Below are 13,891 nucleotides of genomic sequence, written 5' to 3'. Positions count from 1 at the left end.
AGGGATGTTAAGTCAAAGAAAGCTGACATGACCCTTGGGACTGCGAAGTGAGACACCTCTGAGAAGTAGGAGCTTTATCTCACCTATGCGAGAGCCTGGGGTCAGGGGGTGCGGGACCAGATGGTGATGATACAGACAGATTCAGAGAAGACCATGTGGACTGAGAGGCCCCTGGGGGATGGCCCACCCTCCACGGCTGAGCCGGGAGCACCTGGGTGTTCCTGTGGAGGCAGCCCTGGCCAAGCCTCTCCCAAGAGAGCTAGACCTCCGCATACCAGAGGCTGGCGCTTCCAGAGGCAGGAGGGAGGGAGACGGGAGGCAGTGGGGGGGGGGGGGACGCCCAGCCTGCAGTCCTCTGGCAGCTTGAGGCGGACCTGTCATACGTGGAGCCGGTGGCTCTTACTAGCCGAGTTCCCCCACTCTGTGGCCACCTCCTGACACTGCCTGGGGTTGGTGGGCACGCACTGCTGGATCAGACCCAGGGCTTGCTGCACGCTGGGCAAGGGCTGGCCCTGAGCACACCCCAGCACTGACACTGGCTGGAATTCAGGCCAGAGTATCTGGGTCAGGTGTAGGGACACTGCCATGGTGAAGAGGACATCTGTCCACATTCCCCAGCTGGCTGATCCCCAGAGAGAAGACCATGGAGGGGGGAGGGGCGTTGGGGCTTAGGATCCCCTGGTGGTTCTTAGTAGGGCACATCTGGCAATGTCTGGAGATGTTCTTGGTAGTGGGGGGTGTGAACGGGAGGTGGAGGGGCCGGAGCTCCTATCACAAAACGCTCCACCCAAGTGCACACAGTGCCTAGGGCACTATTGAGGATCCCTGGGCCAGCTCAGTGGTTTCCTTCGTGTTTTCTCTTGTTGTTTGTTGGTCCTTGTAAAAGGCACTGACCTCTCCCCTGCACTCAGAGCCTTGCCCTTCCTCGAGGTCTGTGGCACCTCCAGCCCACTTGGCATGGAGCCAGGGCCTGGGGATTGGAGGCTTGGGGAGGAGGGCCCCAAGTCTGCTTGTCTGAGAATGCCCTTGTTGACTCTTACGCCCCTGGAGTCTGCAAGCTGCTGCTGGAGACACGTTTCTTGTCACTAGCCATATCATATTGCCATCCGGTGGGCTCTCACCAGGGCGCCCTAGCCCCGGACCCCAGCGCGCAGTCAGGGTGGGGCAAGCCTTCTTAGTGAGGCGGCCTCCCGAGTGGATGGACCCGCCTCTAGAGCCCCTCCAGGAGCTTCTGGGTCGGCTGGGTGCCTGCCGGCCTGGTGAAAGGCTGGGGCTGTCCCCAGGGGGCGGAACTCCGCAGACCCAGCCTCCTGCGGGGGAGGGTGTGCTGAGAGAGGGTCAGCTTCCTCCGTGCGGTGCGCAGCCCTCGGGTTTCGCCTCTGCGGGAAGCGAAGCGAGCGCAGCCGCGGAGTGGAGCTGGCGCTGGCGACGCCTCCCCTCCCGCCGGAGGCCGGGAAGGGGCGGGGGCGGGGCCACGCGGTTGCATTCATGGAAATGAGCTTGCCGGAGCCGCCGGGTGCGCGCAGCGCGCCGAGTGTCAGCAGAGGCTGCAGCCTTCCCGGCCTCCGCAGCCTCCTCACCAGGCTCAGCTTGCTCCACCTGCCCCTGGGCGGTGGACTTCTGTCTTCCTGGGAGCCTCTCCCTGCCCTCTCTGCTGGCACGCACACGCTGTCCTTGCTTCAGCGCTCCTGCACCCAGGGCTGGGGGAGCGCCTGGGAGCCGGGGCCTGTGGGATCCCTGCACAGAGCCACCATGGCCTCTGACGCCGAGAGCTGCCACCGGCCAAGGCTTTGATGTCGCTGCCCACGGCTTGCCAGGATACTGGGGCTGCAGGAGAGGGGACTCGCTGAGGGTAAGAGGCCGGGAGGATGGTGCCAGAAGCTGGGTCTGCAGCTCCCCCATTATGCTCTGCTGCCGGCCTCTCCCACCCAGCTGCCGGCAGCAGGAGCCGACGGGTGCGGCTGATTCTCTGCATGCCCGCCCTTGGGTTCCCATCCTCTGCGCTCTCCCAGGGCTTTTCTCTGGCACCTTTGGGTAGGTGTCCACACATTCAGTGTAGTTTCTTCTTGACCTGAGACTTGGGAACAGGCCAATAACGAATTCCTGGGATCCAGCTTTGGTGAGGTCAGGAACAGAATGGCAGAAAGCAGGGGGACAAATTCAAGGCGAGTCTCCCCCTAGGCCCGCCCACCCACAGCTGCTGGGGCTCAGGCTGACTTGCTCAGGGCCTTGGAGCCTTCCCTGGGCGTGGGCAGCCCTTCCAGCTGTACACATGGGAAGGAGTCGGAGTTGGGCATCTGCTTTGATCACGGGTCCTTTCCATGGGGAGTCAGGGAGAATGTTTAAGTGTACAGAAAAATTCAGGGTTGTATTAAGGGCCAACATAAAGTGGACTTTAGGGATGGGGTGAAGTAAGAGAACTGACCTCTTATTTTTTTAAGATATTTAAAGTTTTTTTTTTTTTTTTTTTAGTTGTAGGTGGACCACATGCCTTTATTTTTATTTATTCTTTTGTGGTGCTGAGGATCGAACCCAGGGCCTCACATGAACTAGTGCTCCACCACTGAGCCACAGCGCCAGCCCAAGAGAACTGACCTCTTAAAACCCCCACACCTCTTGGACACAGAAGTGGTGTGGTGGCCCAACTGTGCAGTGTGACAGTGACCCAGCTGGCAGGCACAGAGCTTCAGTGCCCGGCCCTCCACCTGGTGGAGCAGCAGGGCTCCAGGGCTGGGGCAGGAAGGGCCCCCCCCAAGCCTGTCCAACTCTGCGTCCAGTCCCTCCTTCTCAGAGGGGCCATGGTGCATTCCAGATGTGTCCTATGTTGCCCCACCAAGGTTTTAGGAAAGAACGAAGTCCTGGCATGATTGTGTTTAGTTCTTAGCTGTATTGAAAGCAGATGTTATTAACCACATTTTTAGAATAAAATTTTATGACTTGTTTCTGTTACTACCTTGGAATTTGACTTCGTTTCCCTTTGGTTAGCTGGTTAAGCCAACACGCAGGCCCAGTCTCGAGTTCTAGAGCTGTTCAGATGGAGTGTGGGTCTCCTTCCTACGGGACCCAATAAGACACCTTCCTTCCCTTAGTCAGTTGGTGGGGCTCCTTCACACATTTCCTCTGATTAAGAAGGGCTGGGATGGTGAGGAAGCTGTGCTGGACAGGGTCATGGTTCCCAAGGTCACAAAGAAGTCCACGGAGGCTAGAGCCCTTGTGTCACAGGGACTCCTGCCCTTGACGTGGGCCCCCCTGAGCCCTGAGGCCTGGCTGTCCAGGTGGTCCTCAGAGAAGACATCTCCAAGGCTGCAAAAAAAACTGCCGTCTTCCTCAAAAATGCAGAGTGTGGCAGGAAAGCCTTGACAGCTGACTTCCAGGCGGGGGCCTGGGTGGGCTTGCTGGGCACTGAATCAGGATGGCCTGAAGTGGCATTGGCAGGCGGCTGGCAGGCGCCTCTCTGCAGCCTGTGCTGAGCAGCACCGTGCCTGCTAGTTTAACTCTTCCTGGGAACATGCTTTACAGGGTCTCAGGCTGTGCTGGGGGTGACATCTTACTTTCAAATGCCCTTCACGGTCAGATCTTAGTTTCCTGGAAAAGGGGCCAGAGTGAGGAGAGTTGGGAGCTGAAGACTGCCGCTGTCACACCCTCCTGTGTTTCTAGAGGACACACCATTCTTAGCCATTCCTGCGGGTGACTGCCTCCAGGGCTGCCTGGCTGAGCTACGCTGGAGCTCTGGCCACCCCACGAGGCTCTAGAATGTGCCTGCCCAGGAACCTCAGTCAGTGACATGGGCAGTATTTGTCCTCCCCGGGTGTGTCTGCAGGCACCTGCCATCTGGTAGGTGTGGAACCTCCCTCCTGAGGTGGAGGGTCTGATGGTGGAGTTGGCAGGGTCCCAAGGCTCCACAGAGGAAGGCAGTGTAAGGGTGCAGCGTGACTCGGGTCTCGGGGTCCCAGACTTCACCATGCCCCTGTCCACGTCCACTTCCCTAATCTCTGACCTGACCTCTGTCCTGGGGGCCTGTGGGTGTAAGGTGGGAAGCCCCAGGTGCCGCAGCTTGGATCCTCGTCTTTGTGGCCTGTACCTGCGAGATGCTCTGCCTCTTGCTGTCTCAGAGACCGTGCCCACAACCACGCCCAGAGTTTTGTGAATGGCAAGACCAATTTCTCAGCGAGGGCACTCTCCCCAGCCCACCAGCTCGCCACCAGTGGACACCCTCCACTCAGAGCTACACATGACCTGTGCCTCGCTCGCAGTTTCTGACCTCCCAGAGCTCATGCTCCTGGGGATGTAGGTGCCCCCCACACCTCCTGGAAGTGGCCGACCCTGCTGTGTGCCTGGAGGCACCAGTGGTGAATGTGGGCTGGGTTGGGGACCTGGGACCCCCAGGTGACCCCATGTCCCAGCCAGGCCAGTCTCACAGGTTGGGTGAGGTGCCTGAGCCATGGCTCTCATCCTGAAATTGTCTGTCTGTAGGTGTTTCCTGGGGCTGTCGCTCTATAGGAAGGGACAGGTGTGCTGTCCAGCTGAGAAGCAGAGGAGCAAGGCGCTTGGTCTCAGTATGCCCTAGGAGAGATGTGGTTCTGGCCAGGCACCTCGTGTGCCCACTGTTGTCTCCCGCGAGCCCCTTCCCCGGCCCCGGCCCTGGCCCCGCACAGCAGTGCCCATGGTGGAGAGCAGCAGCTCCATCTTCCCAGAGAGGTGAGGAGTTGCCCAGTGTTGGGACCTGGCCAGAGCCTGGGTTTGTCAGCCTTTTTCAGAAGACGAGTCACTGGATTTCCCCGGGAGACAGCGTGGCTTAGGCCCTGGGGTGCGTGTGCCTGCACCCTCTCCTTGAGGCCTCACTGGCAGGGTCCTTCAGGAGGACGGTTGGTCAGTGCCCAGTGCTATAACTGGAGCCCCTGCCCTTGGAGTCCTGGGCCCTGGGGTGGTACCTGGTGGGGGGCAGTCTCCCAGAGCCCTTGCCCTCAGTGGGGCCAGTTCTGGGGGCTGGAGCTCAGGCTGCGGCTGCTGGAGGCAGGGGTGCTGGGCAGGGTTCCCCAGGTTCCCTGGGTGTGTGCTCCCCGTGTGCTGTGTTCAGGGAACGCCAGGCCCCTGCCTGCCAGGGGCTCCCCGCAGAGGAGGGCAAGCCCCTCCCCGGGCAGCCGCTCTGGCTGGGTCACCTTTAGCCTCATTGGCCTCGCATCTTGGTTGTGCTGGTTGGACAGGGACCCTTCTTACCGCAGAGAGGCAGAGGCTATAAGAAGGAATCGGTTAATAATTACAGTGAAAAGTCAGGCCACTGGTATATTTTAAAGCCCGGCTGTGGGACCTGGGGGTAGGAGGCCTCAGTCCCAACCGGTGCCAAGGCCCTCCGCTTGAACAGCAACTGCCGTGTTTCTGCTGAGCAGAGCCTGTTGTCACCAGAGCTGTGTCTACATGGGACTTCAGAGTGCCTCACTGGTCTGCTGCCATGGCCGCGGAGCGGGGATTGCAGGGCTTCAGAGCCTTGTGCTGGGTTACCCGCCCCTGGCTGGGAGGGAGGGCGCTGTCCCTTTAAGACCGCCCTCCTATGTATGCTGGCTGGAACCCATTTCACTCTGGGGCTCTGCCTGCTGCTAGGATCTGAGAGCCATATTTAAATAAATAAATGGGTGAAAGCCTCCCTTGTGTACTGTCTATTCACAAGGCACAATGGCCCCTGGTGGTTCCTCACTTTAATCCCCTCCTGCACTGAGCCCTGGAGAGGCAGGTGGGGGCCTGCTGCCCAGCCTGACCCTGCCACCCACCTGCAGGTTAGCCTCTGCAGGCATCCCTGGGGCAGGCGCAGGTGGGCGTGGGCGCAGCTCCCTCCTTGGTCTGCCCCACTGTGCTGGTGGCTCCCAGCCGCCTCCCTGGCACAGAAGTTGCCGCAGCACGTGGCCCTTGGGGGAGGCAGAGCTGTGTGTGTCCCTGCCATCTGGCCTGCCCCAGCCACGCGCACTCGTGTGCAGTTTAACCCTAGTGGCCAAGTCCCCACCAAGCCTCCTGGCCAGAGCCGACAAGGTCACTGCTGCCGGCCCGCCTCCGTCCGCATCAGGTGCAGCCCCACCTCCAGCGCCAGCAGCAGCAGTGTCCACTGCCCAGTGCAGCAGCATGATCTGGGAAGCTCGGGGTGGTGCTGCCCGGAGAAGTTCGTGCCCAGGCAGCTCCTGCCCAAGTGTGAGAGGCCCCTGTCTCAGAGCGACTGCCATCAGAGAAAGGAGATCTAGCAGCCTTCTTGAAAGTCCTCAGGTGATCTCTTGGACCAAAGGGGGGGAGCACTGTGAGCCAAGGTCACCAAGTGAGGGTGGAGGGAGGAGTGGCTTCTAGGCCCTGTGGCCAGGGTGGGAGGCTTCTCTGTCCAGCTTCTAGTTGGCCCCAGCCTCTTCTGTCTGGAGCTGTCTTTTCCAGTAACCAGAGAGCAGGGTCTCTGACTGCGGGACGCACGCGTGTTTGCACTGAGGAGCCAAAGGCCACCCTTCTCCTTCCTGGACCTCCCCAGGGCAGTCCTCTTAATGACCTTTCCTGGTTTCGGATCTTCTGGGGTCTTCATTAATGTGTGGAAGTCACAGACTGCCTCCCCGCTTCCTCCTGTGAGGGGCAGGGACATGCACGTCTTCTGGCTTCCATTTTTGATGGTTTGTCTAGACTCTGGTTCCTCTGTCACCTTTCAAACTTCCCTAAATGAACGCCCAGCCCCAGCCTGGATCTGCTGTAAGAGGGCAGCCTCCACCCTCCCCTGCCCTGCCCCCCCTCCCTCCCTCCTCCCCCTTCTCCTGCCCCCTTCCATGTTCCCACCAGTCCTTCACACGGGGTCCACCACGGGGTGGTGTCCACACGGGGTGCATGTCTGGGACAGAGCCCTCCTGCCTTCCATCTTCTCTGGGCTTCTGTTCCCCTCTTCCCAAGCACTCCCTGTCTTCTTGGGAGGAGACCATGGTGCCTGCTCCCCTCCACTGCTCTGCGCGGTGGGCTGCTTGAGGAAGCCTCAGCTTCCCTGAGTCAGCCCCGACCCCTGTCCCTGTCCCTCGTGCACCCAGAGTCACCTCCTGGGAAAGGGTGCAGGAGAGAGGCTCACTGCTCTGAGGGGTCTGAAGAGACCCTGGTTTGCCCTCTCCTCAAGGGGGTTCTGGATCAGGTGGTTTCCACAGGAACCCAGAGGCCCCTCCCTGTCCTCCTGCCCGTCAGCTTCTATGGGTGGCCACTTTCTCCTCCAGCTTCAAGCCTCTGGCCTCTGGCCCTCTTCACTTGTTGAACTGCTAGTTTGTCATGAGCGTTGTGTCTCTGTGGCAGTTGACATTTTTTACTTGCAGATGAGTAGATTTGTTTCTTGTATTTTTAGTTCTCTTCTTTTTGCTCTTTGTTCTACAAGAACATCTCAACTTCACCTTTCAGTCCTTAATTGACTGTGGATTTGGGGGTAACCTGAGGGCGAGGGTGTGTTGGTTAGAGTGTGTTTCCCACAGTGTTCTTCTGCAGGTCCTGTTGCTCCTAGCCGTCCCCTTGCAGCTGGGTGGGTGTCTGTTCCCAACCTGCTCCTCGCCTGCACCCTAGGCAGCCCCTGGGACGCGCAGTCTAGGGTGGGCAGGAGCCCCCATACAGGGCCAGAGTCCGAGGGCTGTGGGGTGCAGCTCCTGCTGGGGGCTTGCTCTGCAGGGCCGTGCGGTTCTGCTTCGGGATAAAGGGTGCTCCACTCCTTGGGTGTGGCAGGCCATGGCCTGCAGGCTGCCTGCGCCCATGCATCCTGCGCCCTGGAGGAAGGCATGGGCACCCTTCCTTTGCTCTCTGGGCTCTGGAAATGCGTCAGCCTCCCTTCTGCTGCCGGCCTTCTCAGCTGGGACAGTGGTTGTTGGCAGAGTCCTCTTTTTGTTCCCTTACTGTTTCGAAGCGGATCATGGGCAGGTAGGGGACAGGAAGCTCAGTCTGACGTGTCATGCAGGTGCTGACTGTGGCTTTCTAGAAAGCTCTGTGTGGCGTGCTCACCCAGAGTGCCTGGAGTCTGAGGAGAAGGCGGCCAGAGGGGCCAGTCCAGGGCCAGCAGCTGCCTCTAAGGTGCACAGTTGGACCTCAGTAGGAATTTTCATTTTGCGTGCTGTTTCCACCTGCCTTGTTAGGAAGACCTTGCCTCTGCCCGAATGAAGACTCACGATGATCTGATTAAGCCAGTGCTGTGGCTTCAAAATCAAGTCTCGGTTTTCAGTACCCCTGGAATTGCTGTTTAGAAAAGTGAGCTGTTGCTTCAAGAGCTCCACAAACAGACTATGTTAGAACAAGCGTTTGTCTTCTAGAACATTGGGAAACCTGTTTCTCTGAGGACCTTCTAGGCCTTGTGGACAGGAGAGCTTTCCCGGAGCCCAGCTCACAGCGCTCCCCCAAGGCTGGCCTCCACTGCGGGCAGCCCACCCTTGCCAGCCTTCTGTGCGGCAGCTGTGGGGCAGCCCCTCTTCTGGAGGCAGCCTGGGTCGGGGTTGGGAGCTGGAGGCCTCACGGAGCCCCTCCCAGCCTCTGGAGTGGGACGCGTGCAAACCACAAGATTCAAGGTCCTTCAGTGGGCGCAGCGCCTGCTTCGTGCCCCCCACCCCCGACGGTGAGAGCAAGGTTGGTTTCCGCACCTCACAATGCAGAAGGGGTACAGTGCTCAGCAAGGCAGGGCCAAGTGTGTGCGTGCGGCTCAGGCCAGGCCCCGTGGGCTAGGGGGTATGTCAGGGCCACCTGTTCTGTTTCACTTTGTCCCCAAACAGCCCTTTGTCATGACCAAGTGTGGGCCACAGTGACCTGATGTGGCCTGTGGTGGTGGGAGTGGTTTTTGTACCCACCTGCCTGGTTCAGGTGCTCGCCCTCCCCACAGAGCCTGGCTCCCAAGGCACACCGAAGGGTCGCCTGGAGGTCGCCTGTCCAACTCTTTGCACAGAGGAGGAGATCTGATCCTTGGTGGCCGGCAGAGTGTTCCGGGTGAGAGCTATGATCTGGAATTGAGAGACCTTGCTCTGAGGCCGGGGCGCATGTGGACATTCAAGCCACCCTGGAGGGCGCGGAGCAGACGGAGCAGACGGCCACTCCTCTCGGTCCTGGAGCAGAGCTCTGCCCAGTGTGGTGTCTCTCTCTCTGCAGTCATGGTCTCCTCACCCGCCCCCCCCCCAGCATGAAGCCCCCCATGTGGCTTCTCAGCTTGCCTCTGCTCCCCACCCAGGGCCCACGCCACCTCTCTGCCACAGCTATCTCTACCAGGTGGTGCAGTGCCAGCCCTGGGCACAAGGGACTGAGGAATGGGGGTGGCCTGCAGCCTCTGGCTGGAGGGGGTGGCCAGGCAGCCAGCCTGATGCCACCCTCAGCTCCTCCCTCCGGCCCCTGCCAGCTGTCCTCTCCCAGCTCTCCTGGGTGACTGCGGCCGCCCTTTGTTGGCACACCTGCTGAGAGCTGGAGCCCCATGGCTTTGTGCAGTTAGTTGTTTCTGAAAATGGCCTCTGGTCTTTCTTTTGCTCTGTTGCAGGGTCCTTCTGTGTTTCTGGGGAGGTGGAAACTTGCTCAGTAACATTTCCCTCCTCTTTGCAGTTCCCAGCGACCTGACCACAGAGGAGCGTCAAGAACTGGAGAACATTCGGCGGAGGAAGCAGGAGCTGCTGGCCGACATTCAGGTAGGAGGGCTGCCAGGAGGCTGACTATCTGGGCACACGGAGACACGCTCCATTAGTGCACAAGTGTGTCCTCAGAGTGTCACCTGGAGCTCCGGACAGAGCGTAGGACTGGTGACCCCTCTGCAGGCTCTCAGCAAGCTTAGGTGTGCAAAGGTCTGCTCACTGCTGACGTTCGGAGAGGGAGCGGCCCCGGGCAGTTCCTCTGTGCTGTCACCTCGTGGCTGCCTGGAGTGGCCTCGGGCTTGCTGGCTCTGGGTGCAGGGCCCAGCCTGGCCACACACCAGATCACTTTTGGTTCCTTGAACTTGAGCTTCTTGTCGTGGACTCCCAGGCCTCAGAAGGGCTGAGGGAGCTGATGCTTATGGAGCACTTAGTGTGATTTCAGGTCCCTAGAGACTCTTACTCGGGGACAGTAGTCTTAGTGTGTTTCCTGGCTCCTTTTCAAACCTGTCCCAGTTTTGTAGGAAGGAAGGCCTTAGAACCTGAGACCTGGATGACCTTGCCTGGGGGCAGCAAGTGTTCCCTTCTGAATTTCCCTGGACATCGCGAGGGCTGGGAAGAGGACAGGCCTGAAGCCCGGCCACAGTGTGAGAGCAGTCGCCACCCTGGCTCCGCTGGTTGGGGGCTTCCTCACTGGGCCTGATTCTTTAGTTCCTGGTTCACTGGTGAAGGCGGGGAGGTGGAATGGCGCTCCAAGCCCTCCATCCTGAGAGCCACTGAAGGGGACGGTGGTGGGAAGAGGGTGGATTTGGTCAAGGTAGAACTGGTTGAATGTCCCCTTTGCCAGCCATGGGGTGGGTCAGTGCCACCAGGCCTTGGGAATGAGAGTGTGCCCAGGACCTCTGTCACCCTGCTTGGTGAGCTGTAGATCTGTCCTAAGAATGTGCATCAGGTGGCCTCCTCCCGGTGGTGGGTGCTCCCCCAGGACACCTGAGCTCTGAGGCAGGAGCTGCGTCTCCCTGCCTGGGGGGCGTGGCGGGCCTGGGGTAGCCGGCTTCCCGGCCCTGCCCACGGGGACTGCTCCATCCTGCTGTTCCGTGTTGTCTCGGGTCAAGGCAGCAGGTACGAGGCTTGGGAAGTATCCCTGGTCTGCGGCGTCCCCCCTGGTAACTCTGGCCATCTCTTCACAGAGGCTGAAGGAGGAGATAGCAGAAGTCGCTAATGAGATTGAAAACCTGGGATCCACAGAGGAGAGGTGAGTCTGCCCTGCTCTGGGCGCCACATTGATCGGCTTCTCACACACCCACCTGCCCTCTGGGAGGAGAAAGTCCTTGCCCCACACGGGCCCACGTAGGCCCGCACCTCTGCCGGCCAGTCTTCCCTGCAGAAGCTTTGCACAAGCTTGAGCCGCGCTGAGGCTTTCACGTTGTTGATGTGGCTTCCCCTCTTGTCCGCTACTTTTATTTGGATTCTCGCTCTTTCTTTGTACAAAAGAAGCTTAACAAATGCCACCAAGAGTTTCGAGGGCCCTGAGCAAGGCTTTGAGCCTGTCTTCAGCTCCCTCCAGTCGAGGGGAGAGAGCACAGAAGTTGGTCATGGTGTCTGACCAGGGTTGGCGCTTCGTCTTGCTCTGAGCGACATGATGCTGGTGGTGTGGTCTTGAGTGGGCTCCCGGGCTGCCTTCTGATTCCTAATGTGGCCCGTGGGCTGTCTCTAGGTCCCTGCACGTCTGTGCTGTTCAGAGCCCGAGTCTGCCTGTCGGGCTTCCTCCGCCCTTTGCTCCCTGCTTTAGCCTGGTGTGGGTGGGGCCCCGGGAAGGGCAGCCAGGCTCTGGATTGTCATTTTGGTGTTTTGGATTACAGCTTTCTTACTTTCCATTTGAAAAGTTGTAGCTTAAAAGAAACGGATAGGGGCTGGGGCTGGGGCTGAGTGGTAGAGCTCTCACCTAGCATGTGTGAGGCCCTGGGTTCCATCTTCAGCACCACGTAAAAATAAATAAAGGTATTGTGTCCAACTACAACGAAAAAATAAATACAAAAAAAAAAAAAAAGAAATGGATAAATTAGAGTTTATCAAAGTCTGAAACTTCTGCTCTTACAAAAGATAACTGTGAAAGTATGAGTAGGAAAGTCACAGTGGACGGGTATTTGTAGCGTGCCCATCCACGCAGACGGAAGAGAACACGCACACTTCAGTAGTGAAGATGCCCAGGCGAGCACAGGTGGGAACGCCCTACACAGAAGCTGCGTGTGGAGTTCAGCCCTTGGTAGGAGCCGTCAGGGAGGCTGCCGTGGCAGCCCCTTCACCCCCTCCTGCACGGCTGGGATGAGACCGCTGCACTTGGCCTGACGAGCGCCAGCCAGAGAAGAGGACGCCCTCCTGGGACGCTGTGCACACCCTTGCTGAGGCCCAGCAGCTCAACTCCTGGACGGTTACTCAAGAGAAATGGAGACGTGTCCACCAAAAGAAGTGGCGGGGACGTTGATCCCAGTCTGCTCAGGAATGTGGAGGAGCCAGCTGCTGTGTGCCGCTGTGAGGCAGAGCCTGCGTGCAGACCGCTGGCTTGTGAGGTTCCAGGGCAGACCAGGCTCAGCTGCGATGGTAGAGAGCGCAGGGCACGTGGAGGGCTGGCAGAGCAGGCTCCAGCTGGAGTGGTGGCCTCCAGCTGCACACGCGTGTCCAGACGCCTGAGCGGGGCGCTCAGGCATGTGGAGTGTGCCTGAGTTTACAGAGGAAACCATGGCTTTTTCCCGATTCTAAAAGAGAGGAGTGTTTCTCGCAGGCATTGGTAAGCACGGAAGAGCGCGGAGGGAGCAAACTTCCCCTCGTGCTGGTGCTGGTCCAGGATCCCCTGACCTCAGTGTGTTTTGGCATCTGCACAGGAATGTTCAGAACACGGGGCACCGTCTGCTTGGTGAGTGCCTGCAGGTGGTCATGGTGCACCCAGGAAATGACTCCAGGACCCGAGTGGCTGGGCACCTGCGACAGTCAGCTTGCCAGCTCTTGGGGACTGCAGCTCTCCACAGCTGCACCGCAGTCGAGCCGGGAGCCATGATGTGGTGACACTTTTTTCACTCTGGAACTTGAAATGGTTTTCTGGTGTCGGAAGTCCCAGGGGGAGCTGTCCTGCAGGTCCTGCACATCTGTACACAGAGGGTCTGGTGCTCCTGTCAAGGTTCTAAGCAAAAGCCTGATGCCGGCACTGTGTAGATAGGACCTGAATGTTCTCCATCAAAGAGAAACGACCTGCCTGTGTGCTGTAGGGTCCTAACCTTCTGAAGTGCGGGGTCGACCCATTGTCCCAGGTGATGCAGAAGCAGCAGCAGCTGTTTTGTTTGGGATCCCACTGTGGGGGACACTGGTATGGAGATTGGGGAGGGCCTCTTAGACAAGGGGTGGCAGAGGGCCTGAGCGGGAGCTGCGGTCTCAGTGCTGGGCGGGGGCATGAGCTGACGTCATGGAGAGCTAGTGAGCCTCGAGTCTCTGTGAGTGTCGAGAGAGCCATGGGCAGCGGCCGGTACCGCGCAGGCCTGGGGGGCGTGGTCCCTTCAACTAGGGACCAAACAGGCGCAGGACCCTGAGGGTCACCATGGTTACGTGTCTGGCTCAGTAGGGCCTCTGAGGCTGCCACACACTGTTACAGGAAATTACAAAACAGGGTTTTTCTTGTGTGGAAATACAGGGCCAAGTGACCTTCCTGGACTTAGGAAAATGAGAGGGACCATTGAGATCCAGTAGGAATTTCTAGACACTGGGACTCAGCAGTTAGCTCCAGCTGGAGTGAAGCTGCACGTGCCCTCTGCAGCTGTTCCTCTGGGGACCCTGTCACCTCAGGTCCTGGCCTCCTAGCATCTTGAGAGTTTTCTGTTTCCCTTTTAAAACCACGCCAGACAGGAACCTCTGTTCCCTCCTTGGATTTAGCCAGGGAAAACGTGCTCCTGAAGGCAGAAGCTTTTATAAGTGTGTCTGAGACTGTAAAGTGCCATCTCATTGACTGCAGAGCTTCCCAAATTTGCATGCACACCAAACGGGGCACTGCTGAAAGTCTTCAAAGTTCAGATTCCTTGGCTCCACCCTGGAACTTCTGAGTGACTCAGTGGCCCAGAGCCTGCCGTAAGGGGTCCCAGGAGGCTGGTGTGTGAGAGCAGCCTCCTCACACCTGTGTGCTCAGGTGCTCACCTGGCTCACCGGGCTCAGGCTGCAGGTGTGTGCAGTGGGCTGAGGAGTGTCTGCAGGTCTGCACTTTTTGTTCTAATACAGTCAAAGAAAACTGTTGCTCATCTGAGCAGTTCCTGAGAAATTAAATACAAATGCGCCCT

General features: G+C 59.0%; 1 protein-coding gene across 2 annotated transcripts in view; it reads left to right on the top strand.

Moving 5' to 3' along the window:
- The window catches only part of CYTH1 (cytohesin 1), a 69,861-nt gene that overhangs the window by 35,321 nt on the left and 20,649 nt on the right, over positions 1 to 13,891 (top strand). For both annotated transcript variants that reach the window (XM_081270071.1, XM_081270070.1), the window contains 2 exons: positions 9,550 to 9,632; positions 10,763 to 10,827. In XM_081270071.1, the coding sequence (XP_081126197.1) occupies positions 9,550 to 9,632; positions 10,763 to 10,827 (148 nt within the window). Of the gene's footprint in view, positions 1 to 9,549; positions 9,633 to 10,762; positions 10,828 to 13,891 lie in introns of those variants that run through there.

This window comes from Spermophilus citellus (genome assembly GCF_964194105.1).
Source record: "Spermophilus citellus genome assembly, chromosome: 17".
Classification (NCBI taxonomy): domain Eukaryota; kingdom Metazoa; phylum Chordata; class Mammalia; order Rodentia; family Sciuridae; genus Spermophilus; species Spermophilus citellus.
This window is presented reverse-complemented; position numbering and strand designations above follow the sequence as displayed.